General features: G+C 44.3%; 1 protein-coding gene and 1 non-coding gene across 8 annotated transcripts in view; one reads left to right on the top strand and one right to left on the bottom strand.

Annotated features, from left to right (window-relative positions):
* Window positions 1-27,244, bottom strand: part of PHF20 (PHD finger protein 20) — a 181,864-nt gene that overhangs the window by 19,860 nt on the left and 134,760 nt on the right. For all 7 annotated transcript variants that reach the window (XM_063720639.1, XM_063720641.1, XM_063720640.1 and 4 more), the window contains 4 exons: window positions 17,123-17,221; window positions 16,277-16,441; window positions 12,765-12,943; window positions 2,944-3,043 (listed from right to left, as the gene is read on the bottom strand). In XM_063720639.1, the coding sequence (XP_063576709.1) occupies window positions 2,944-3,043; window positions 12,765-12,943; window positions 16,277-16,441; window positions 17,123-17,221 (543 nt within the window). The remainder of the gene's footprint in view (window positions 1-2,943; window positions 3,044-12,764; window positions 12,944-16,276; window positions 16,442-17,122; window positions 17,222-27,244) is intronic.
* On the top strand, window positions 2,136-2,241 carry LOC112130442 (U6 spliceosomal RNA). The gene has a single exon (XR_002912708.1). It is a non-coding gene; the product is annotated as a U6 spliceosomal RNA (small nuclear RNA).

Genomic DNA, 27,244 nt, shown 5'->3' with positions numbered 1-27,244 from the left:
CAGCCTCAAGACCTTCACTTGCACATCCCTTCTGTCTGCAGCACTATTCCCTAAGCCTTTGCAGGGTTGGCTCCTTACCACCTCCTCAGAAAGGCTTTTATTTTTTTTTTTTTCCTTCTTTGTTGACAGGGTCTCACTCTGTTGCCCAGGCTACAGTGCAGTGTTATGATCATGGCTCACTGCAGCCTCAACCTCCCTGGGCTCAGGTGATCCTCCCACCTCAGCCTCCCAAGTATCTGGGACTACAGGTGTGCACCACCATGCCTGGCTAATTTTTCTTTCTCTCTTTCTTTCATTTTTTTTTGATGAGGTTTTGCCATGTTGCCCAGGAGTGGGGTCTTCTGCTACTTCCCAAAGTTGAGAGCATCATCAGTGCCTCAAGTTGTTTTATCAATTTTCCTGTCATGGCATTCATCACTACCTTACACAGTCTTGTTTACTTAACTTGTTTTAACTTCTGTTTCTGGCTCCCAACCCAGCTAAGAGCCGAAAGAGTAGGAGCTATCTTGTTCATGGTTGTATCCCCAGTGCCTGGCAAAAGGCATCTTGAATGGACTTAAATGAATGGAAAGATGCCTCAAGTCCCCCTGCAAATGTACCTTCTACCACCTAACTCTACAGATGATCAGGCCCATTCCCTTCTCTGTACCTGTTACCCACTCATTAGAACAACATAGGAACTGGATGGCTTCAGCCATCCTATTTGTTACAGGGCTTCTTAGGAAGGACTGAAAACAAAAGCACATGTGACTTATCAACATGACCTGCTCCAAAGTCCCAGGGAAAAGCTTTCAACCAGACTGTTGTTCGACTGTCAATATCTATAAACCCCTGAAACACCCAGGTGATTCCTATTAAGGTCTTTGAGCTACTTCTGGCTTTACTAATACACATGGTGGGGATACACCTTGATTCTGTTAAAAATATTTTTAAGTAGCCTTTAAAAAATGAATCTGTTAAACTTTTGGTCCAGCCCTCTGCAGAGTCAGTCTATAAAGGTAGACCCTGTGGCAGACATGCTGTGCTCAGTTCAAGGAAGAGTCTATTCACAGTATTGGCGATTAAAGTCGTAGAAGTTCAGTAAGTGCACAGGATTTGATGAAGATGGTGTGTGTGACTTCTAAAGAAGGAAAAGTAGAAAGACACGGTAGGGAAAAAAAGATTTTTAAAAGGTATGCTAAGGATCCTTCAGGATTATATGGGGGAACCCCAGAGGCAGCTGCTGCAGGCAGTGCCTAGAGCAGCAGGATTCAGAGCTGCACTACCTGTTTTACAAGACAAAGGTATGAGACAACTGGTTCTCATCGCCTGTCTGGCATTAGCTGGTGGCGTGATCTTGGGCCAGTCATGTCCCTTCTGGACTTGTGTTTGTTCACCTGTCAAATCTTCTGACTATTCTTTCCTTGGGATAAAGAGACAAGTGGAGGCAGATGCTTCTAGGTCTATGGACTCATTTAGTACAAGGAGACAGTGTCACAACAGAGGCCTTCAGGCCCAGAGGGGACCTGCTTGCTGTTAAATGAACTGGTGGCCAGTCCCTCCCTAGACAACCAACAAAAATCAAGAGATCTGGCTCTGCAAACCAGTTCTAATTCCAATTTGCTTTATGAGGAAAGTCAACTGTATCCTCAAGGATCAATTTCTTCCTCATAAGCAAAACTGGGAGTAGGAGAACCAGGCCCACCTCATTGGACAGAAAGGAGTAACGGAAGCAGAGGCTCTCAAGCACTGTCTAGCTCTAAAGGAATCAGGGGACTAGAGCTGAGGGAGAACCTTACAAGTGGTAATGGGAGACAATGTCACCATCCCATGGAAACCAAGACAATGAACTGCATATTTATAATCCACCCCTTCTAGAAAGGTGCAATCAAGAGCCACAGGTGACCCCTACAGCCATGGAACTAACTGATCCTGCTAAGGAATTAAGTCAGTGCTCAGGGTGGCAACAGGCTCTACCCAACCATGCCTTCCTCCTTCCCCTCAAGGGCATTGCTCCCTTCACTATGGCAGTGATGTGATGAAGGGCAGATGTTGTCACAGGGGGCAAAGGCAAGTTTCTAACCCTCCAATAGCCCCCAAAAGCCAAAGACAGAGCCCACACGCCCATCCTCATGAATCCTCAAGAAAAGGAAAAGGTGCCACTTCGGCAGCACATACACTAAAACAGGAACAATACAGAGAAGATTAGCATGGCCCCTACACAAAGACGACACTCAAACTTGTGAAGTTTCTACATTTTTCTACAGAGCTTCAGTCAGGCAGGATGAAAGTTCTAGAGATCTGCTGTACAACACTGTGCTTATAGTTATTAACAACAATACTGTATTGTAAACTTAAAAATTTGTTGAGGGTAGATCTCATGCTATTTTTTTTTTTTTTTTTTTGAGACAAAGTTTAGCTCTTGTTGCCCTGCTGGAGTGCATTGGCATGATCTTGGCTCACTGCAACCTCCGCCATCTGGGTTCAAGCGATTCTCCTGCCTCAGCCTCCCAAGTAGCTGGGATTACAGGTGCCTGTCACCATGCCCAGCTAATTTTTGTATTTTTAATAGAGACGGAGTTTCACCACATTGGCCAGGCTGGTCTCGAACTCCTGATCTCAGTTGATTCGCCCGCCTTGGCCTCCCAAAGTGCTGGGATTATAGGCATGAGCCACTGCGCCCGGCCTCATGAATTTTTTTAAAACCATAATTAAAGAAAAGGAAAAGTTCTAGCTCAAGGCCAGGCCTTCCACTAGGTGGGCCCCTTCACACATGTGCTCTTATTGCTACGTTCAGGATAGCTGGCCACCAGGCAGGATAGCAACAGAGGCGAGGAAGAGCTGGAGTCTAGCCGATGCTGAAGAAATGAGTCTCAAGACCACAGACATTTAGAATATGTCACAGCCAGCTGTGCCAAGGAAAAGGCTACATACTGTTACATCCCTGACTCCAGAAATCTCTACCTGGAGGGTCTTGGCAAACATAACAGGTGTATTTCTCAGGCACATTTTCTTCCAGTAATCCCATGCAGACCCCATGCTGCCAGCACTGGCACTCTTCACACTGTTAGAATTAAAGAAGCAACAAAAATTAAACTCAGAAGGTGTTCTCCATCCAAAAGTAAGACCCACCTGCTGAGGGGAGGGGCGTGGGAGGATAGAAGGAAAGGGGAGGAAGGAGCACTCCCTCCTGACTAACGTGGAACTGAGCTGCTGCCACACATCTGGAACTGCACTGTCCAATATGGTAGCCACTAGCCACATGTGGCTCTACATTGAAATTAACAAGTTAAGCTAAAAATTCCGTTCCTCAGTCCCACGAATGACATCTTAAAGCTGAGTTTGAATTATGGCTCAGACACTCATTAGCTGTGTGACTTTGCACAGGTTAGTTCCCCTGGGCTTTATTTTCCCCATCTGCAAAATGGGATACACAATTCCTACCCTCCTCCTGGGGCTGTTTGTGAAGATTCAATGGGCCATATGTAAAAGCTCCTATTATAGAGCCCAGCACACAGTTTTATGTAATAAGCGGCTATTAATACTATTAACCACTAATGAGCAAACCAATTCACTAAGACCCCTGCTGGAGTAATTATGGGTTGGTACTTTGCATTTATTCTCTCTAAACCTTACCAAAGATCACACAGCTATTGAAAGGCAAAGGTGGATGAGAACATAACCCTGACTCGTTGCTAAGCCAGTTCTTTCAACCCAAGGCTCCACTTCCTTCCCTGAGTATTGAGAGGACAGGAGGAGAGGGCCAGAAGGCAGAGAGGGAAAGGAGGGAGTTGATAATGAGGGTGGCGCTGGGAGACATGTGGACAGCCTGAGGATAGTAGGTCTGAGAGCTAAGGATCCAGAGGAGGGAATGAAAAGGAAAGGCGAACTCCCAAGGAGATACTAGGGCACTTCAAGCAATTCCAAACCAGGACCCTAAACCTTTAACTACCCAACCAAACAAATTAGCCCTAGAAAGTGGACAGTGAGCTTCCTGACATGACCTTGATGGTGGCCCACCAGCCTGGCCACAAGGGACTAGAAATCTAGAGCTCAGACGGTCCTCAACCACTGAGAGTCACATAGGTCCCGGCATCAAGAGGGCTTCCCTGAGCAGATATAAGGCCTCTAGGAAGTTAATCACATCAGAATCAACGTGGGCAGAGCGGGAAGACAGGCTTTAGATATCTGTTTTAGATTCTTCAATTTACAGATGAGGAAACTAAGGGTCAGACAAGAAATGTAAAGTGACAAAAAGGCAGTCAGTAGCAGAAAACAGACTAACAATTAAAAATGAAAGTCTGTCTCACCAATGACTTCGTGTTTTGAAAACCAGGATTCACCAAAAATGAATCAAATACAGTTCAGTTTCAAAATGATAACTTTTTTTTGAGATGGAGTCTCGCTCTGTCACCCAGGCTGGAGTGCAGTGGGACAATATTGGCTCACTGCAACCTCTGCCTCCTGGGATCAAGCCATTCTCCTGCCTCAGCCTCCTAAGTAGCTGGGACTATAGGCACATGCCACCATGCCCGGCTAATTTTTTGTATTTTTAGTAGAGATGGGGTTTTACCATGTTAGCCAGGATGGTCTCGATCTCATAATCTCATGATCCGCCCGCCTCGGCCTCCCAAAGTGCTGGGATTATAGGCGTGAGCCACCGCGCCTGGCCAATGATAACTTTTTTCATGTGCATGTAGCTAAAACACATTATTCCTTTAAATTACGAAATGAATGAGAATAATAAACTAAGAGATAAAATACCTAACAATAACCATAAGCATGTATTGCCTCTCTAAAAAAAAAAAAAATGTAAATACTATTTGAAGAACACAGAGACTTAAGTCAATGGTACAGTGCACCCTGTTACTGGACAGCAAGAGTTAACATATGGATATCAACTATCCTTGGGTTAATTTATAAAAAGAATGTAGTCCCAGCCAGGCACAGTGGCTCATGCCTGTAATCCCAGCACTTTGGGAGGCCAAGGCGGGTGGATCACTCGAGGTCAGAAGTTCAAGATCAGCCTGGCCAACATGTTTGAAACCCCATCTCCACTAAAAATACAAAAATTAGGGAGGCATGGTGGCAGGCGCCTGTAATCTCAGCTACTTGGGAGGCTGAAGCAGGTTCAAAATTGCTTGAACCTGGGAGGCAGAGGTTGCAGTGAGCCAAGATCACGCTACTACACTCCAGCCTGAGCAAGAGTGAGATTCCATATCAGAAAAAAAAAAAAAAGTCTCAATAAAATAATAAATTAATAGCTTTGGAACTAGAAAAAATTCTAAAACTAACAGCTGGGAAATGTGTGAAAAAGAAAGAGCAATAAGGAGACACTAGCCATACCAGATATTTTAAAAATATTATAAAGGTACAATAATTAAAATAGAATTGTACGAGCAAATATACAGACAGATGAATCGCTGGAAGAGAGAACCAGAAAAGGATTCAAATGCATTTAGAAATGAAGTAAATAAAGGTGGCATTTCAAACAGTGAGGTATGGTATTAGTACAATGAGGAGCCATAGTTCTCACTATATACCTGGCAAAATTGCAGGTGGATCAAATATTTATATAGCTTAAAAAAAAGAAAAATGGGCCAGGCGCAGTGGCTCTTGCCTATAATCCCCGCACTTTGGGAGGCCAAGGCGGGAGGATCTCCTGAAGTCAGGAGGTGGTCACCTGAGGTCAGCCTGGCCAACATGGTGAGACCTCATCTCTACTAAAAATACAAAAAATTAGCCAGGTGTGGTGGTACACACCTGTAGTCCCAGCTACTCAGGAGGCTGAGGCAGGAGGATCACTTGAACCCACGAGAGGAAGGTTGCAGTGAGCTGAGATCATGCCTGGGTGACAGAGTGTGGCTCCGTCAAAAAAATAAAATAAAATAAATTAAGTAAAATAAAATATGATCCAACCATTATACAGAAAATAAAATGGTTTTTAATTTACATATTGCTAAATGAAAAAAGATGTTAAAAATACTATACATGCGGCCAGCTACAGTGGTTTTACGCCTGTAATCCCAGAACTTTGGGAGGCTGAGGTGGGCAGATCACCTGAGGTCGGGAGTTCAAGACCAGCCTGACCAACATGGAGAAACCCTGTCTCTACTAAAAATACAAAATTAGCCAAGTGTGATGGTGCATGCCTGTAATCCCAGCTACTCGGGAGACTGAGGCAGGAGAATCACTTGAACCTGGGAGCTGGAGGTTGTAGTGAGCCGAGATCACACCATTGCACTACCCCAGCCTGGGCGACAAGAGCAAAACTCCATCACAAAAAAAAAAAAAGAAAAGAAAATACTATACATAAAATGCAAACATTTGCATTTGGACAAAAAAAGAGATGGTTGCAAAGCAATGTGAATGTACTTAATATCACTGACTTGCATGCTTAAAAATGGTTATAATGGTAACTTTTAGGCAGGGCAGGGTGGCTCACACCTGTAATCCTAGCACTTTGGGAGGTTGAGGAGGAAGGATCATTTGAGGCCAGGAGTTTGAGACCAGCCTGAGAAACATAGCGAGACTCCATCTCTACAAAACAAATTAAAGAAATTAGCAAGGTGTGATGGTGTGTGCATGTAGTCCCAGCTACTCAGGAGGCTGAGGTGGGACAATTACTTGAGCCCAGGAGCTGGAGGCTGCTATGAGCTGTGATTGTGCCTCTGTACTCCAGCCTGGGTGACAAAGCAAGACCCTGTCTCAAAATAGGAAAATATAAAAATAAAAAGGGTAACTTTTAATGTTATGTGTATTTTACCGAAAAATTTTTAAAAGGAAAAAATACATTTGCTATTGTTTGTTTAGCCATAGAATGTTTCTGGAAGGATATACAAGAAACTGATAAGGGCTGACTCTAGGGAATGGGTAGTTGGGGATAAGGTGGGGATAAGGTATTTCTCTGTGTGCTTTCCGGACTTTGAATTATGTCAGTGCATTAGGTACCAACAAATAATATGAATTTTAAAATAACCAAAACTTTCAAATGGGCTTCTTTGTTTAAATTTTTATTTAATTTCTTGTAGAAACGGGGTCTCTCTATGTTGCCCAGGCTGGTTTTGAACTCCTGGACTCAAGCGATCCTTCCGCCTCAGCCTTCCAAAGTGCTAGGATTACGAGTGTGAGCCACAGTGCTAGGCCATTAAAATGGGCTTCTTTTTAAAACTACTATAAAATCTTTACTGGAGTTGGGCACTTAATACATATTAATACTTGTTGTTGTAGGGCAAAGGTCAGCAAACTACAGCCCATGTGCCAATGCCAGCTTGACTTGTTTTGTAAATAAAGTATTATGTGAACACAGCCATACTCATTTGTTTAGGGGTTTTTGTTTGCTTGTTTTTTGAGACAGGGTCTCACTCTATTGAACAGGTTGTAGTGCAGTGGTACAATCTCGTCTCCCTGCAGCCTTGACTGCCCAGGCTCAAGTGATCCACCCACCTCAGCCTCCTGAGAAGCTGGGACTACAAGTATGTACCATCACAATTAGCTAATTTTTGTATTTTTTTGTAGAGACAGAGTTTGCCATGTTGCCCAGGCTGGTCTTGAACTCCTGGCCTAAAGTGATCTGCCCACCACAGCCTCCCAAAGTGCTGGTATTACCGATGTGAGCCACTGCACCCAACCATACAGGTGAAAATTTGTTTTACGTATTGCCTACAGCTGCTCGAAGAAGAATCCAGTAGGTGCAACAAGACCATATGGCCCTCAAAACCTAAAAATTTATTATCTAGCCATTTAAGAAAAAGCTTAACAAAACCTGCTCTACAGCAATTAAAATAATTTAAATATCAAATGTATTTCCTGATGTTCATTTTTATGTGGTAGCCAGATTTCTCAAACACCGTATTTATTAAGTAGGATTTTAATCTTCCAGTGATTTAAATTAGCACTGGTAAATAAGATAAAATAGTGATATACATGAACAATGTTGATACTACTCATATAATGACAATGATCCAAAAAGTTATTTCTCTATAGTAATACATGCACTTCTAGAAAACACACTCTAAATGTATTCTAGGGTTATTCAAAATATCAATTTAAGGTAAAGATTTAAGAAAAATTTATTCATGTCTTCCTAATTAGATGGTGAATACATTTTAAAAGTTTAAACTGCATTTGTTCTAGGTAGCTCCCTCTAAATTTATGCCTTTTGCTAAAGTTATTGAGTGGAAAAGGTACGTTGCTCACAGTGACAGGACAGTCAGAAACTGTCCCTCCTTAACACAAAGCCAGGTGGACACTCTTGGTTCAGGTGGACAGCACAGAAAAGTCCTCTGGAACAAAAGCGAAGAAGCTCTGAAGTGAGCTCGAGACACAAGGTCTTGTGGAGCCTGGGAAGCAGGAGATCAAGTTGGCTCCTGACTCTGCCATGCTCGTGGTGGCCCCAATTGCCCCGAAATTAGTTTCTTCATATAGCACATAATGGCATATTAACCTCTACCCTCAAACACCCCAAGATCCTTGCTACTTATAGAAAAGTCAATGGAGAAAGTACCAGAGTGGATCAGAAATGGGTTACATACTGTTAGGCAGAATAGCCTTGCCAGGAGGGACATTCATTACTCACCCACTGAAGATTTTAACAGGCAGATAAAGGGCAAATCTGTCAGGCTAAAAAGGCCTAGAACTGAGCATATGCTCAAGGATGACAGAGTAGAAACTAAAGATCTTCAATGTCCTTTTAAAAACAAACTTAAAAAAAATCTACTAAAAAATAATAGTCTTCATGTTATATAACATTTTTTTTTCTTTTTTTTGGGGGGGTGGGGGACAGGGTCTCATTCTGTCACCCAGGCTGGAGTGCAACAGAACGACCAGGGCTCGCTGCAGCCTTGAACTCCCAGGCTCAAGTGATCATCCCACTTCAGTCTCCGGAGTAGTTGGGTCTGCTGGCATGCATCACCATGCCCAGCTAGTTTTTTTATTTTTTTGTAGAGATAGGGTCTTGCTATGTTTCCTGGGCTGGTCTTGAACTCCTGGGCTCAAGCAATCCTCCCGCCTCTGCCTCCCAAAATGCTGGGATTACAGCATGCCCAACCAACAATTATCTAATAGTAGTCCACAGGGCTTCAGAGAGTTTGCAAAATGTGTGTGTTTTTAAGATAGGACAATTAAAAAAAAAAAAAAAAAAGATACACACTCAAACATGTTCCAAGTCAAATGGTAAGACAATGAAGCCCACCACCGCATACAATTTTGTATTGCTAGGATAGCTCAGTATTATGTTGACCTCAAAACGGAGCTTGTCCTCCCATCTCTGATTAATCAAAGTAACTACACAGCATGCTGTTCAGGAAAAGTCACCCTGACAATGGCCATGTGCATCATGCTTGTCTCACTGTTGTATAACCAAATAGAGAAAAACAAATGAGCCACTGAAGTGCTCCAAGTCAGCAACTGTCTGTCACTCATAGCTCTGACAGCATATCAGAATCATGGGAATATGCCCACCATTCACATGTCCGACCTCACAAGTAAAGATTATCCATTTTGAACTTTCAAAACTATTGCTGTTACCTGTTACACATTTTGGGGTTCTATGAAACAGTCCATTAGGAAAAGGGGTTCTGATATTCAAAAATGTTTGAAAACCACTGAACCAAGGTTTAATAAAGGTCTTAAATATCAGGTACCCTTGAATCCCAGAAGTTACTATGAAGGCTATTCAAAAAGACAAGACTCTCCCTCAGCCTAAAGTGTGTGTATGTATGTGTGTATGTATATGCGCATGTCTACTGGTGGTGCTGGGGAAGGGTTGGTCAGCCAGGCTAGATGGTACTATTATGTTTCAAAAACAAATTTTTCTTGTTTCACTTCTCAACTGTAAATGTAAATCCCCATAGCTAAGGCCCCATAGGGAAAGAGCACTTGACTGGGTGCCCTGGGTTCAAATCATAATCTGATGACTTATTTAATGGTTCTACAACAATGAATGAGATCATATCTTCGTAATTTTGTTTTCCCAAATAAGTGACTTGAGATAGCCTTGTTAGAGGTGAGATTGTATTTATGAAAACACTCCAGAAACTTTAAATCACTACTCAGCTGTACCCAGTTACCTTAGCTCCATACAGTTGCTTTAGTTCTATTAACAAAAAGAGCACGACTGTGGTACATCCATAGCATGGAATACTACTGGACAATAAGAATAAATGACTACTGAAACACACAACAACATGGATGAATCTCAAGGATATTATACAGAGTAAAAAGGGCCTCTCTCAAAAAGATACATACCATGTGATTCCATTAACCAAGAATCATAAATTACATAATTATAGACAGTTAAAACAGTTAAGTGTTTCCACGGTTAGGGATAAGTATGGCTACAAAGTATGGGTACCAGGAGGGAATCTCATGGTCTTAGTATACCTGAGTACCTTGATTGTGGGAGTGATTACACTAGGCTATACTCGTAATGAAAGCACACAGAGCTATATGCACACACAAATGAGTATGTGTATATCACTGGTAAAATCTCAATAAGCTCTAGTGATTGTGCCAATGTCAACTGGTTTTGTAGTTTTGATATCCTACTGTGGGTTTACGGGCTTTTGACATGGGAAGAAGACCAGCAGAGGAATTCATGGGACCTTCCTGTACATTTCTTTGCAATCTCCTGTGAATCTATAATTTTTTCAAAATACTAGTGTTTTCTAAAAGCCCTGGGAAAATAAAAGGCAAAAAACCAAATGCATCTACTCATCTCTAGTTGTTCTGAAAGTTTAAAGAGCTACGGAAAAGTCCCAATGTTTCAAGAAATAAAAGGAAAGGGGACTGTTGAGTACAAAGACAACAAATTCAAAGATGAGAGGAAAAAATGCAACTACATATTAAGTCAAGATCCAAAAGTGAATTTCAAAAATCCATGCCATGCAGATCACAAGGTCAAGAGTTCAAGACCAGCCTAGCCAATATGGTGAAACACTGTCTCTACTAAAAAATACAAAAATTAGCCGGGCATGGTGGCAGGCGCCTATAGTCCCAGCTACTCGGGCTGAGGCAGGAGAATCGCTTGCACCCCGGAGGCGGAGGTTGCAGTGAGCCGAGATTGAGCCATTGCACTCCAGCCTGGCTGACAGAGCCAGACTCCGTCTCAAAAAAAAATTACCATAACAAAAATATTTTGCCAGGCGCGGTGGCTCATGCCTGTAATCCCAGCACTTTGGGAGGCCAAGGCAGGTGGATCACCTGAGGTCGGGAGTTCCAGACAAATCTGACCAACATGGAGAAACCCTTTCTCCACTGAAAATACAAAAATTAGCCAGGCGTGGTGGCACATGCCTGTAATCCCAGCTACTCGGGCGGCAGAGGCAAGAGAATCACTTGAACCTGGGAGGCAGAGGTTGTGGTGAGCCGAGATCGCACTATTGCACTCTAGCCTGGGAAACAAGTGTGAAACTCTGTCTCAAAAAAAAAAAAAAAAAAAAACCCATGCCAACCTACAGTACTGAAAGGGCAAGGAAATAATATTCTATCACAGAAAGCAAGCCAAAGGGGCTGGGCCTGTTTCTCATAATCTCAATAGGCTATACAGATTCTTACTGGATGATGGGCAGCCACCCCCTTTACTGGGAACAATCCCTGAACCCCCATTAACGCTATAATATAACACAGGCAGGCCCCAGGCAGTCTTTTTGCCCCTGTCGATAATCTGTAAGCTCTACTACCACCAGACCAGATAACTAGACCGGGGAGAGCATTTGATCCATAACAAACCTCTTTCCCCTCTGGCCACAGGTGACTGTCCCAAAAACTAATATCTGATCTAAATTTGGCTGGAATTGCTTTCTCAGAAATTTAGAATTGGGACTAAGATTCTGACCTTGGTCTACCTAGTCTCTTGAACACAAAAATGCAAAATTGGGGCGAGGCCAAAGGTAACCATTTTGCGTTTTCCAAGAAAATAAGCAAGGAGTAAAATCAAAAAGAACCAAAAGGACTCCAGAGAAGCAGGAAACAAGGCAGACCAAGGCCCTCAAGATCGAATTCCAGGTTCTGAGCCTGAAGGCAGCCCTGCCTCTGAGTCCTAGGACCCAGTCTATTTTCCCAATAATATTTGTACTTGCCCCTAAAAAAAAATCCTAACCAATATAACCATGACTTTTAAAAACTCAGCTTCCCAAGCCAGTTGGGCAACTGTCAAGACACCCAGGGAACTTGTGACACCCTTAGGAGCCAGCCAGCCAGCGCCACCTCTCCCAGAACTGCGATTTACAGACAAGGGCCAGGGCAGGCAGGTGCTGGCCAGGCATGGTTTCCCCAAGCAGGTAAGGAGGTCCCACCCACCACAGGTACATCTCAGAGATGGAGACGACAGACTCACATGTCAGGAAAATAAAGAAAAAGAAACATAGAAGTTATAAAGCCAGCCTGCATGACTTTGGATCTTAAAGAAAATTTACCTCAAAGAGAAGATAAGAGTCCATGGGAAGATTAAACTGCCACTCCAAAGATTTCAGTCTCTGCTGCTCAACTCCTCACTTTGTGACCACAGGCAAGGCCCTTCCCATTTGTGGGTCCCAGCTGCCTCAAGCAGAGCATGAGAGGTTTAGACTCAGTGATCCCTAAAGTCCTCTCTTACTCCATCAATGGGCTATGTATGGCAGCCTGGAACTCTGAGGAAGCCAAACCAAAAAGCAAAGCTCAGTCTGCTGCTGTTCATGCTGCGTATCTGGGGCTTTGTTATGACTTGCCATTGTTCCTGGCCTCAAAATTCCCTCCAAGGACCAGTTTGTGCTTCTCTAGACCTGTTTCCTGGAAGATCTGCCTACCTGAATCATGAAGTCATTTTCCTCCTGGACCTCACAGATGCAACGGACCACCTCAAAGTCATAGCGGTCATCCCCATCAAGTTCCTCATCTGGGTTGGTGGTCACATCCACATCTTGGCCATACTCATCATCGCTCCAGAGAAAGCTCTCAGAAGAGGACTCACTCAAATTATCCTCCTCTACGAGGAAAGGGAAAACAATAGTTACTATTTTAGGTTATAAAATTTAAAAACCTTTGATTGTCAAGAATGAAAAATGACCTTGTAGTCCCATACCTCCAAGCAAGAACATTCATAGGGCAAGGAAACGAGGATGCCGATCTGTCCTTGGATCTGTCATTTAGTAACAGCCCAAACATGCTGCCTGGCAGTGAACTCAACTCCACTTCCTCATTTCACTGAGAGAATGAAGCCCAAGGGCAGTGGCTACTCAAGATCATAAAACTCAGTGGCAGAGGAGCTACAACTCCCCAAGAACCACACAGACCACCATCCCTGACAACTCTAACATGTTCTTCAGCCTCACCCCATCCAGCCAGGACCTGGCTTACAGTCTGTCTGTATCCAGAGCTACCTTTAAAACTCTGTAAACAAAGGCTGAGCATGGTGGTTCATGCCTCTAATACCAACATTTTGGGAGGCCAAAGGAGGAGGATTGCTTGCGCTCAAGAGTTCAAGTCAAGCCTGGGCAACACGGCAAAACCCTATCTCCACTAAAAGAAAAAAAAAAATTAGCTGGGCACAGTGATGCATGTCTATAGTCCCAGCTACTCAGGAGGCTGAGGCAGGAGGATCCCTTGAGCCTGCAAGTTTGAGGCTGCAGTGAGCTATGATCACACCACTGCACTCCATCCTGGATGACAGTGTGAGACTTTGTCTGAAAAGACAAACAGGCTGGGCACAGTGGCTCACGCCTGTAATCCCAGCACTTTAGGAGGCCAAGGCCAAGGTGGGCAGATCACTTGAGCCCAGGATTTGAGACCAGCCTGGCCAACGTGGCGAAACCCTGTCTCTACTAAAAATACAAAAAAATTAGCCAGGTGTGGTGGTGAGCGCCTGTAATCTCAGCTACTGGGAAGGCTGAGGCAGGAGAATCATTTGAATCCAGGAGGCAGAGGTTTCAGTGAGCCAAGATCACGCCAGTGCACTCCAGCCTGGGTGACAGAGTGAGACTCTGTCTCAAAAACAAAAATCAAAAACAAAAACTGTAGACAGTGAGGAATGAGGAAGAGGAAGATTCCAGGGATAATCAGAGGCAGAATCACTTGATGCCTGATTAGTTATAATCACAGCTAACTTTTACTAAGCGCTTGTTCTGAACCAGACACTGTTCTAAGTCAGGCATAACTATTAATATTTTATTGCACTTCACAAATATTGTATTTTTTTTTTTTTACAAATTGAAGGTGTGTGGCAGCAACCCTGAAAGTCTATTGACACCATTATTCCAAAAGCAAATACTCACTTTGTGTCTATCAGCATTTTCAAGCAATAAAGTATTTTTCTATTTTTTTTATTTTTATTTTATTTATTTATTTTTGAGACAGGGTCTCATTCTTTCTCCCACAATGCAGTGGCATGATCACAGCTCACTGCAGCCTTGACTTCCTGGGCTCAGGTGTTCTTCCCCCCTCAGCCTCACAAGTAGCTGGGATTACAGGTGCATGCCACAACACCCGGCTAACTTTTTTTGTATTTTTTGTAGATTCAAGGTTTGCCATGTTGCCCAGGCTGGTCTTGAGCTCCTGAGATCAAGCAATCCACCCGCCTCAGCCTCCCAAAGTGTTGGGATTACAGGTGTGGGACATTGCACTCAGCTTTCATTTTTTAAATTGTCAGTTAACATAATGAAATGTATTGCTAGTTCAAATTTCTGAACATTACATCAAAACAAGATTGATCTAATGAACACATATGTCACATTTTTCAGAACATATGGAAGAACTAAACTAATTTTATCTCAAAGAAAGTTTTAAGAAATGTAACAGGCCAGGCGCGGTGGCTTATGCCTGTAATCCCAGCACTCTGGGAGGTCGAGGTGGGTGGATCACGAGGTCAGGAGTTCAAGACCAGCCTGACCAACATGGTGAAACCCTGTCTGTACTAAAAATACAAAAATTAGCCGGGTGTGGTGGCGCACGCCTGTAATCCCATCTACTCGGGAGGTTGAGGCAGGAGAATCGCTTGAATCTGGGAGGCAGAGATTGCAGTGAGCCAAGATCGCGCCACTGAACCCCATCCTGGGCCACAGAGCGAGACTCTGTCTCAAAAACAAAAACAAAGCAAAACAAAACAAAACAATATATATATATATTTTAATATAAATATAAATATATATGTGTGTATATATATACATATATATATAAAGCCTTTCTCAAGAGGGCTCAAAGATGTGTTTTAAGAGTCGTGTGTGTGAACAAATACCATCATTCACCTGCACATCCGCTTACACTTCGATGCCTTCATATGTACCATCCTGTAGCAGGGCACATTGGCCAATGCAGCAAGTGAGAAGGCTTTTCAATGCCAGCAGGACTTTGTAACACCTGGGTGAGTGGGTGCCTCCCCTTCCAGGGCCCATATTAGGTTGAGCGCATATATATATGTGTGTATGTGTGTGTGTGTGTGTGTGTGTGTGTGTGTATATATATAACATTTTACCAATTTTTTTTACATATATACATGTGTGTATATATACATATATAACATATTTTACCGTTTTTTTTTGTTTTGTTTTGTTTTGTTTTTAGAGATGGAGTCTGGCTTTGTCACCCAGGCTGGAGTGAAGTGGTGTGATCTTGGCTCACTGCAACCTCTGCCTCCCAGATTCAAGCGATTCTCCTGCCTCAACCTCCCGAGTAGCTGGCATTACAAGGCAGACACCACCACGCCCGGCTAATTTTTTGTATTTTTGTAGAGATGGGTTTCACCATGTTGGCCAGGCTGGTCTCGAACTTCTGGGCTCAAGTGACCCACCTGCCTCACCTCACAAAGTGTTGGGATCACAAGCGTGAGCTACCGCGCCTGGTCACCAATTTTTACATTGAATAATTTTTCTATTGAGTTGAGTTCTTATATATTCTGGTTACTAATCTCTTGTTGATGAATAGTTTACAAATATTTTCTTTCATTCAGTAGGTTTTTGGTTCACTCTATTAATCATTTAGTTTGCTGTGCATAAGCTTTTCAGCTTGATGCAATCCCACTTGTCCATTTCTGTATTTGTTGTCTCTGCTTTTGAGGACTTACTCCAAAAAACTTGACATTTCTCACCACAGCAATATTTTTCAATTAAGGTATATGCATTGTTTTAGACATGCTACTGAACACTTAAGAGACTACAATATAGTATAAACATAAGTTTTGTAAACACTGGGAAAATAAAAATTATGTGTGACCAGCTTTATTTGTTTTATTGTAGTGGCCTAGAACCAAACCCGTAATATCTCCCAGGTATGCTTGTATTTTCCAATAAATGATCAGCAAATGATCAGGACAGAAGGGCCTCCTTACCCAATGCTTTCACTTTCCCTTTGTGGTGTCCAGATTCTGGGCCATGAAGCTGTGGGCTCATATGGACCCCTGGCTTGTGTGAGGACCCACACCTGGTAACAGCAAATGCCTTGGGTGGAGAAGGTTCCTGGGAGGTGTCACTGATCTCCTCACTGCAGGGGCATTCTGGAAGAACAGGATCAGGAAGGAATGAATAACCCTAGTTAACATTGCTGCATTCTAGAATCAATCTCATCCAACCAACAAACCTCCTTTTCAAGCAGCACAAAGGCTCAGGGACAATTCAACCAAAAAGAGGTGTGGAGAGCAGAAGTAGGGGCCCAAACGCCTCCTCTTAAGCATTGCCCCTCTCCTCTTTTTCTGATAAGATTGTTTTTCTAAGCTAGAAGATACACCGAGAATAAAACGTGGCATCCTTTAAGTCCCAAGTCAGAATACAGATTTTTCTAAACATTTTTGTGAGGGCTAGACACAGTTTTTAAGAAGGGAATCCTTTCTCAAGAGGGCTCAAAGATGTGTTTTAAGAGTCGTGTGTGAACAAATACCATCATTCACCTGCACATCTGCTTACACTTCGATGCCTTCATCTGTACCATCCTGCAGCAGGGCACACTGGCCAAGGCAGCAAGTGAGAAGGCTTTTCAACGCCAGCAGGACTTTGTAACACCTGGGTGAGTGGATGCCTCCCCTTCCAGGGCCCATACTAGGTTAAGCCCACAAGCCCTGGTAAGAGACTATTGGTCCTTCCTCTGCTCAGCGCAGGCCCAGAGGCCATAATGGGAGAAAGCAACCCCTCCCCATTCATAGTAAGGAAACCTAAGTGAAACCCTCAGGAAAAAAAATTACCAGGTTTGGTTTTCTTTTTCTTTTTCTTTTTCTTCTTTGGCTTCACTCTCACAAACTCCTTGAATTTCTTCTCTTTATTCTTTTCCTTGTCTTTTGTAGCTAGAATTAAACACAAATGTTGGCATTTTCACATTTTGTTTTCAATGCTGGGGTGCTTATTCTTTTCCTAAGCAAGCATGTCCGATGGGCCTGGCTCTGCCTGGGAAGTCTGAAGCAGATTGCTCCAGTCTGGAGGCAGAGCCACGCCTCCACCACTTAGCCTTTCAGTCCAGCTCAGCACACTCTGGCCCATGGCCCGTTATTGTAAATGGATTTTAGTGAAACACGCCATGCTCATTGGTTACATGTCTTTCACACTTCAACAGCAGAGCTGAGAAGTAAGGACAGAGACCTTTCAACCCCAAGGTTGAAAGTATTTATTATTTGGCCCTTTATAGACAAGTTTGCAAAACTCTACTTAGATCACTGTTCCTCAACCCTGGCTACATACTGTAATCACCTGGGGATCTGATTTTTGTTGTTGTTGTTTTCATCCCCATGTCACCCAGGCTGGAGTGCAGTGGCGCGATCTCAGCTCACTGCAACCTCCCCTCCTGGGTTCAAGCGATTCTCCTGCCTCAGCCTCCAGAGTAGCTGGGACTACAGACACACACCACCACACCTGGCTAAATTTTGTATTTTTAGTAGAGACGGGGTTTCACTATGTTGGCCAGGCTGGTCTTGAACTCCTGACCTTAGGTGATCCAGCCGCCTCAGCTTCCCAAAGTGCTGGGATTATACGTGTGAGCCACATGTCCAGCCAGGATTCTGTTGCTTGTTTCATTCTTTTTCTAAAAATTGAAGTACCATTCATATAACATAAAATTATTTTTAAATGAACAGTTCATGCCTTCTAAATACCAAAACTTCATCCTCCTACTCTACAACAAAACTCCTTAAGATGTCAATCCTCCCTGTCCAAACTTCTCCCTTCACAGTTTTTCCTAATTACATTCTAAAAACTTCCCACCTACCACTCTACTGAGATCAGTTTTCAAAATTAATAGTCTCACCATTGAAAAATCCAGTCGTTGCTGGGTGCGGTGGCTCACGCCTGTAATCCCAGCACTTTGGGAGGCCGAGGCAGGCAGATCACAAGGTCAGGAGTTCAAGACCAACCTGACCAACATGGTGAAACCCCGTCTCTACTAAAAATACAAAAATTAGCTGGGTCTGGTGGCGCGTGCCTGTAATCCCAGCTACTCAGGAGGCTGAAGCAGGAGAATCGCTTAAACACAGGAGGCGGAGGCTGCAGTGAGCCGAGATCGTGCCATCGCACTCCAGCCTGGCAACAGAGCGAGACTCCATCTCAAAGAAAAAAAAGAAAGAAAGAAAGAAAAATTCAGTCGTAGCCGGTCACGGTGGCTCATGCCTGTAATCCCAGCACTTTGGGAGCCCAAGGCAGGTGAATCACCTGAGGTCAGGAGCTTGAGATTAGCCTGGCCCACATGGCAAAACCCCGTCTCTACTAAAAATATAAAAATTAGCCAGGTGTGGTGGCAGATGCCTGTAATCCCAGCTACTTGGGAGGCTGAGGCAGAAGAATTGCTCGAATCGGGGAGGCGGTGGTTACAGTGAGCCCAGATCGGACCATTGCACTCCAGCCTGGGCGACAGAGTGGGAATCTGTCTCCAAAACAAACAAACAAAAAAAATCCAGTAGTTTCTTCTTCTCTTACCAAATATATTTGTAGGATTTCAAGTAATTCACCATGCCTTAGTTTTTAGATATCAACAAGAGTTTACACGTACATATATCCTATGACCTTGCCATCCACTACAACATATTCATTCAAGAGAAAGCACCACTTATGTCCACACAGAGACTTATATACATGAAGGCTCATAGCAGTTTTAGTTGTAATCGCCCCAAACTGAAAACTGCCCAAATGTCCATCAAGTGAATGTACAAATAATTCATGATGTATCCATACAATGGAAGACTTTTCAGCAATAAAGGTAGGAACAGCAGGCTGGGCGTGGTGGCTCACGCCTGTAATCCCAGCACTTTGGGAGGCCGAGGCGGGTGGATCATGAGGTCAGGAGATTGAGACTATCCTGGCTAACATGGTAAAACCCTGTCTCTACTAAAAATACAAAAAAATTAGCCGGGCGTGGTAGCGGGCACCTGTAGTCCCAGCTCCTCGGGAGGCTGAGGCAGGAGAATGGCACGAACCCAGGAGGCGGAGCTTGCAGTGAGCTGAGGTCTGGCCACTGCACTCCAGCCTGGGTGACAGTGTGAAACTCCATCTCAAAAAATAAAAATAAAAAAACAGGTACAAACAGCAACATAAGTGAATCTCAAAGTATGCTGGGTGAAAGGAGCCAGACAAAACAAGTGCACACTGCAGGATTCCATTTCTACAATAGTCTAGAAAATGAAAACAAACCGGCTGGGCGTGGTGGCTCACTCCCAGCACTTTGGGAGGCCAAGGTAGGCGGATCAGCTGAGGTCAGGAGTTCAAGACCAGCATGACCAATATGATAAAACTCCATCTGTACTAAAAATACAAAAATTAGCCGGGTGTGGTGGCTCATGCCTGTAATCCCAGCTACTTGGGAGGCTGAGGCAGGAGAATCGCTTGAGCCCAGGAGGCAGAGGTTGTAGTGAGCTGAGATCGTGCCACTTCACTCCAGCCTGGGTGACACAGCGACTCTGTCTTGGGGGAAAAAAAAGAGAGAGAAAACACACCATAAGTAACAGTAAGCAGAATAGTGGTTGCCTGGAGCTCAGGGGGAGGGGAGAAGTGGGAAGGAGGAACTAAAAAGGGGCATGAGGAAAGTTTCGGAGGGAATGGAATATGTTTACTATCTTGACTGTGGTGATAGCTGGGTATAAACGTATGTCAAATCTCACCAATTATACCATTTAAATATGTGTAGTTCATTGTACAATTAAGTCTCGATAAAGCTGTAAAGAAAAACAACCAATTCAGTTGCATTTAGTACATTCACAATGTTGTACGACCACTTTGATATAGTTCTAAGAACATTTCCATCACTCCAAAGTAAAACCCTTTACCATTAAGCAGTATTTCCCCTCCCCTAAGCCCCTCCCCTCAGCCCCACCAACCTGCATCTGACTCCATGGGCTTATCTACTCTGGATATCTCATAAATATGGAACCATAAATATGTGACCTTTTGTGTCTGGTTTCTTTCATTTAGCACAATGTTTTCAAGGATATCAGGATTTTTAAAACTTTCCAAGTGATTCTGATATGGAATCAAGATATCCACAAAGCAGGTGTGGGGCAGGGTAGACAATCAGATTCCATTTTAACTAAGCACTTGTGTGCAAGGAAACCACAAATATCTCATTTAATCCTTACAACAACTTGTGTGTACATCATTCCCATTTTACAGGCAGCGAAACTGAAGCTCAGAGAGGTGAAATCACCCACCTGACATCACATAGGTATTCTGAAGCAAATTGGTCTGACTCTCCAGCACCATGTCTGCTCTGCAACCCAGGCCCCTCTCCCAAATTAGCACTTGGTAACCATCAGAAAGGAACAGTGGGCGGTGCCTACCGGCTGGCAAGCCTGGAATCTATAGGCAGAGTTGATCTACTGGATAGAGAACATAGGACTTAAGGGTATTTCAGCTCCTTAACTGGTAAAATACCCTGCAACTAGAAAGAAAATCAACAAACATGAAAGCTAGGAGAGAACTTAGACCAATTTGTAAAATCACTCATTTTTAAAACCAAGAAACCAAGGCCCAAAGACAGTAGATTGGCAAAACATGGTCAGATGCCTTCTGAATTTCAAAAAAGCTATCAATAATTTTTAGGTTTTAGTGACCTCCAACTAAAGTAATTATACCCATCAGCTTAGTGAAATGCTAACAGAATTTATCCTGTCAGCAGCGGAACTGCCTGAAGCAGCAACATAATCTAGGTCCTAAATCCTTGAGACAGACAGGGCAAGATGTAGAGGAAAACTGCCCAATGCTAGGGCACACCTAGTTATCTGGCTAAAGATGGTGGTCATTTGTAAACTCCAGTGGCAGAACTTGCAGGCCCTAGAGAAGACACAGAAAATTGCCCAGCAAGGACTGAGCTAAGGCAGGTGAGTTCCTGAGGAACAGGGGTAGACAAGTTGACAACAGGCAGAAATCCCCAGACTGCCAGGTGCACAGGAAGTCTCCTGCAGAGAGGCACTCCTATCTCCCACTCCAGAGCCTGGGACAGGCACTCTTCCCTGGAATCATAAAAGTCAGCAGAGCCTCAAAGTGAGAGTATGGGCTTCACAACAGATTCAAATCATGGCTCCACCACCTGCTAGAGCTGTAAATATTGGTTTAAGTTAATCCATCTCATCTGCACCTTAGTTTCTAATCTATAAATTAGGCATTATAGATGCCTAATATGCCAACATTAGAGCATCCAAATTCTTAAAACAAGTACTTCTAGACCTAAAGAAAGACTTAGTCACATAACTTTAGTGGGGGACTTCAACACCCCTCTGACACAGCATTAGAAAGATCATTGAGGCAAAAAACAAAGAAATACTGGACTTAAATCCAGCAATGACAAACTATACATTCCACCCATCTGCAAATGGCAAATAATCTAAAATTGACCACATGCTTGGCCATAAACCAAGTATCAATGAATTCAAATCACTGAAATCATATCAACCACACTCCGAAACCACAGTGGAATAACAGCATAAATTAGGCATAACAGCACCCACCTCAGAGGGTTTGTTCTGATGACTAAATAAGACAATACAAGTAATGAACTTGGAACAGCGCCCAGCACATGAAGTACTCAAATGTCAGCTGTTATTATCTTGCTTGCAATACTCTTTCCCTGGAAAGCAGTGCTGGTCGCTGGTCTGCTGTCAGCTCTCTCTCTGGACAGCTTTACCAATTGTTCCATGACCCACAGAGCATGTACTGGCTGTGGAGCTTCCTCCCAGCTGCCCTGACTAGGTTGGACAAAGAGTGACTTCCTGCCAGGGCTCTGGATCAGAGAGCAGCTTGTCACCTAAGCAGGGTGAGGCTTTCCTCCAAGATGGCCACTTGTCCTCTCCCCAAGCTGCAGGTGTCCATCAGGAGAAATACCAGAGGCCCTCTTGCTCCTCCATACAGCTGACTCTTGAGTATTCCATCCAATCACTGACTTATGAGAGCAGAGGGACAACTGTCATCAGACCGCCGCTTCCAGGAGGGAAAAGAATAGCATCACCACCACCTATGGGGTAACTGCTTGTACACCACAGAGCTCAGCCACGAGGCTGGGACAAGCAGTGACCAGAGCATGTTCTGATCTGCACAAGGGGGTGGCAGCTCAAGGGCAGAACAGAAGCAGATAAGGGCTTGGAGGGGTTTTCTTTGCCTATCAGAGAAGTGGTAGTCAGGGTCTGCCACTGTCGTTTCACCATGTCTACCTTCCCAACCTCATCTCCTATCAGTCCCCTACCATGGGTCCCACCCAGATACCAACCCAGGACGGCCCTCCAATAACCCCTCCCTCCTCAAGCCCTTCATTTTTCTTAGCTCATGTGGTAGAGGCTGCAATGCCCTTCCCAACACTATTTCTCCACTTCTTCCATAGTAAGAGTTCATGTTCCATGTTCCCTTGAGAGAGGGGTGGCAGATGTTCTGCCTATTGGATACAAGAAGTGATGTGTGGCAATTCTGGGTTGTAGCTTAAAAGGAAAGAGCATACGTTCCTCCCCTCCCCTCCCCTCCCCTCCCCTCCCCTCCCCTCCCCTCCCCTCCCCTCCCCTCCCCAGCAGCTGAAAGATAAGCAAGGTGGGGAGCCATTTGGGACGCCAAAGAAGAGCAGCACCTAGTGGAACAACGGGGGAGAAAGCAAGGCCCAGGGACCTTCAGAGCCTGGTGGAACAATGGGGAGAGAGCAAAGCCCAGCGACCTTCAGAGCCTGGTGAAACAACAGGGAGAGAGCAAGGCCCAGGGACCTTCAGAGCCCTGTGGAACAATGGGGAGAGAGCAAGGCCCAGAGATCTTCAGAGCCTGGTGGAACAACGGTGAGAGAGCAAGGCCCAGGGACCTTCAGAGCCTGGTGGAACAACGGGGAGAGAGCAAGGCCCAGGGACCTTCAGAGCCTGGGAACAACGGGGAGAGAGCAAGGCCCAGGGACCTTCAGAGCCTGAGCACAGCCACCATGGGTAACTTGCAGTTCATCCTGAGAGGGAAATAAACTCTGATTTTAGCCAGCTATGTTGTTCTCTCTGTTATGGCACCATAATCCATATTCTAATTAAGCTCACACTGCTCTTTTTGTTTTAAGGGGAGGAGGACATGTTCCTGCGATAAGGCCAGTGTAGTCCCATGAGAAAAGGTGTGGATGGCAACGAAGAGGTGCCCACTCCAGTGCCCCGAGGCTCACTTTGGCCTAAAACTGAGGTTTACCCAGGGTGAGAGCACGACTCAAACAGATATAGCAATAAGTAATAATAAGCACAGGAGAGGCCCTCTTTGACACTAGAAAATTCTTTCTGAGCCTAACCTGTATTCAGGACTGAACTCACCTACGTAGAAAGAAACCCAAGGGAGCCTGAGCTGGCTCCTGGAAGAGAATTTATTAAGTGACTCTGGTATACTGAGAAACCTCATTTGGAAAAGCAAATCTAAACTGACCTTCTAAATTCATTTTGCAACTAAAGGCTTGGCTGAGAGCAGAAGAACCATATGAGTGACAGGATTACAGAAGGCTGGCATCAGAAGGGACACCTTAGGGAAAGATGATTGGTTTATTCCCCTTGATGCCTCTGAACCCTTGCTATGCCTATTCCTGGCACAGGGATGCTTTTCCTCTTCCCGGCTTCTGGTCCAATTCCTATCTAGCCTCACTCCTTAAGGCATGGGTTAGTCTGCTCAGGCTGTTATAACAAAACATTATGTTATATGTGGCTTAAACAACAGATATTTCTTTCTCACAGTTCTGGAGGTTGGAAACTACAAGATCAAGGTGCCAGCCTATTTGGTTCCCAGTGAGGCCCCTCTTCCCAGTTTGCAGATGGCCATCTTCTTGCTACATCCTCACATGGAGGGATGGGGGAGCTCTCTGTTCTCTTCCTATAATGCCACTAAACCCATCATGAAGGCCCCACCCTCATGACATCATTTAAAATTAATTATTGCCAAATACCATCACACTGAGGACTAGGACTTCAACAGATCAATTTTAGGGAGGAAGGCAGGACACAATTCAATTCACAGCAAGGCCTAACTCAAATGTCACCTTCTCCTCTCAACAGTCCAGCTCCTACCCTACAGGCAAAATCTGAATCTGTGTTCCCACAGCACTTTACATGTTCCTAACACAGAACTTAGCCTTCTCATGTTGTTTATGAGCTTTTCTCCCCACATGAAAGGGCCTGGTCTCATGCATACCTAGCTCTACATCATCACTTTAGAAATGAGGAGATCAGCCAGGCACGGTGGCTCATCTCTGTAATCCCAGCACTTTGGGAGGCCAAGGCAGGCGGATCATCTGAGGTCGGGAGTTTGAGACCAGCCTGACCAACACGGAGAAGCCCCGTCTCTACTAAAAATACAAATTTAGCCAGGCATGGTGGTGCACGCCTGTAATCCCAGCTACTTGGGAGGCTGAGGCAGGAGAATCATTTGAATCCAGGAGGCGGAGGTTGTGGTGAGCCAAGATCGCACTATTGCACTCCAGCCTGGGCAACAAGAGCGAAACTTCATCTCAAACAAACAAAAAGAAAGAAAGAAAGACAGACAGACAGAAAGAGGAAGGAAGGAAGGAAGGAAGGAAGGAAGGAAGGAAGGAAGGAAGGAAGGAAGGAAGGAAGGAAGGAAGGAAGGAAGGAAGGAAGGAAGGAAGGAAGGAAGGAAGGAAGGAAGGAAGGAAGGAAGGAAGGAAGGAAGGAAGGAAGGAAGGAAGGAAGGAAGGAAGGAAGGAAGGAAGGAAGGAAGGAAGGAAGGAAGGAAGGAAGGAAGGAAGGAAGGAAGGAAGGAAGGAAGGAAGGAAGGAAGGAAGGAAGGAAGGAAGGAAGGAAGGAAGGAAGGAAGGAAGGAAGGAAGGAAGGAAGGAAGGAAGGAAGGAAGGAAGGAAGGAAGGAAGGAAGGAAGGAAGGAAGGAAGGAAGGAAGGAAGGAAGGAAGGAAGGAAGGAAGGAAGGAAGGAAAGGAAGGAAGGAAGGAAGGAAGGAAGGAAGGAAGGAAGGAAGGAAGGAAATGAGATCAGATCTGTGAAGAGATCTGCCTGAGATCACAAACGGAACAGTGGCAGGTTGCTACTAAGATCAGTCTACGGACTCTCAGACCAGAACTACTACTTCTGCCCAACCTTACCAGCCCAGAAATTGAGGAGTCCAAAGCCAAGAAATCTCTGCAGGGTACTTTCGAGTCCCAGTGGTTTTGCTGGAAGCCCCAGGAATCTCCATCAGAGAAATCCATGAGAACCCAAGTTCAGGACCACTTGAGGCCAGGAGTTCAAGACCAGCCTGGACAACATGGCAAAACCCCATCTGTACTAAAAATACAAAAATTAGCTGGGTGTGGTGGTGCATGCCTGTAATCCCAGCTACTTGGGAGGCTGAGGCAGGAGAATTGCTTGAACCCCGAAGGCGGAGGTTGCAGTGAGCCAAGATCACACCACTGCACTCCAGGCTGGGCAACAGAGTGAGATTCTGTCTCAAAAAAAAAAAAAAATCAGAGCATTCAGCATAAAGGGGGTACTTTTTTTTACAGTTACTATTATCACGCAGCACAAATACTATAATATTCTGTTTTTCACTTAGGCAGAATGTCAAGTTCACACTGCCTGTAAACTAAAACACAGGCTGCCTGGTATCAGAGTCCCACTGTGAAATGTCTCCCCGTGAAACGTCTCCCCAGCTGAACTCCCCACACTGTCTGAAATTCCACCCTAGAGATAAGAGCTTTCTCAGAAGCCTGGGGTGAAACCATGATATTAAGTTGGTTCTATTCTTTCAAATTTTTGGTTATCAGATTAGTCAAGTATCCAGTAAAACCCTGACAAACTGGGGCAAGGCTTTGATGGGAGAAAGGTAAGGGGTGATGCCTGGAACAGGGGTGCCTTCTGGAGAGCTGGGGCAGAATAAGGCAGCCACACTACAGAATCTTCAGCATACACTGCTATGTTCACTCTCATTGATAGCCAGCTACATGATAAACGCTGAACATGTCTACTGAGCCCCATCCACATATGATAATACCAAGGCTCTTGCTGGTTAGTGGCACAGTCAGGGCTGGTGGCCAGGCTTTCAATTTTCCATCTGGATCACAGCAAAATGGATGGTCTAGTTCCTTCGGTCTGGTAACTGCTAAACGTATCAGCAATGAGGCATGGGAGATACATTTGGGTAATCGCCATGTTGTCTAGGAGGCTGTGTCCACCTGACATGTGGATGGGGATACATTCCTTCCTGGCTGCACAAATCCTGCCCTCACTGATCAGGCTGTGCCCTCACTGAGAGGGTACAGAAATGATCAAACAGTGGGTGAGTGGTCTGTGTGGCACATTCTGCTGCCAAATTGATCAATTTTACAAAGGACCACTTTAAACAAATTAAAACATAAGGACTTAAAAAACCTTTTGGCAACAAGTTAAAGCATAGGGATTTAAAAGACTCTTGTTTCCCTTAAAGCATTTTATAATTGTCCAACCCTACTAGTCTAGTGAGTATACAGCAGGCCTTATTTTTAAAAACTGGTAAACAAAAAGCTCCAATTCACCAAGAAATTTCCAAATCCCATTGAAAAGGATCCTTCAGTATTAACAGAGAAAATAAAATCCCAGGTCAGTATAACGCAGGAGACCCAAGAGGGAGACATGAAAGTAGAAAATCAGTTACTCAAAAAAAAAAAAAAAAAAAAAAGAAAGGGTAGGAAAGGAAAGGAAAGGAAAATCACTCAAAAAAAAAAAAAAAGAAAAGAAAATCAGTCACTCAGGCTTCTTAATTATACCAAAATGGCAATGTCTTGTCTATTGGTTTCACAGCTCATCAGTGGTTGGCTGAGTTCAGAACTCAGATCTCTCACTGCCTGGGTAAATGCTTTCACTGAGATAAAGAGAGTATGTATTCAGAGTTTATCATAGGCCAGACATTTTACAAAGCA

This window comes from Pongo abelii, chromosome 21 (genome assembly GCF_028885655.2).
Source record: "Pongo abelii isolate AG06213 chromosome 21, NHGRI_mPonAbe1-v2.0_pri, whole genome shotgun sequence".
Lineage (NCBI taxonomy): Eukaryota > Metazoa > Chordata > Mammalia > Primates > Hominidae > Pongo > Pongo abelii.
This window is presented reverse-complemented; position numbering and strand designations above follow the sequence as displayed.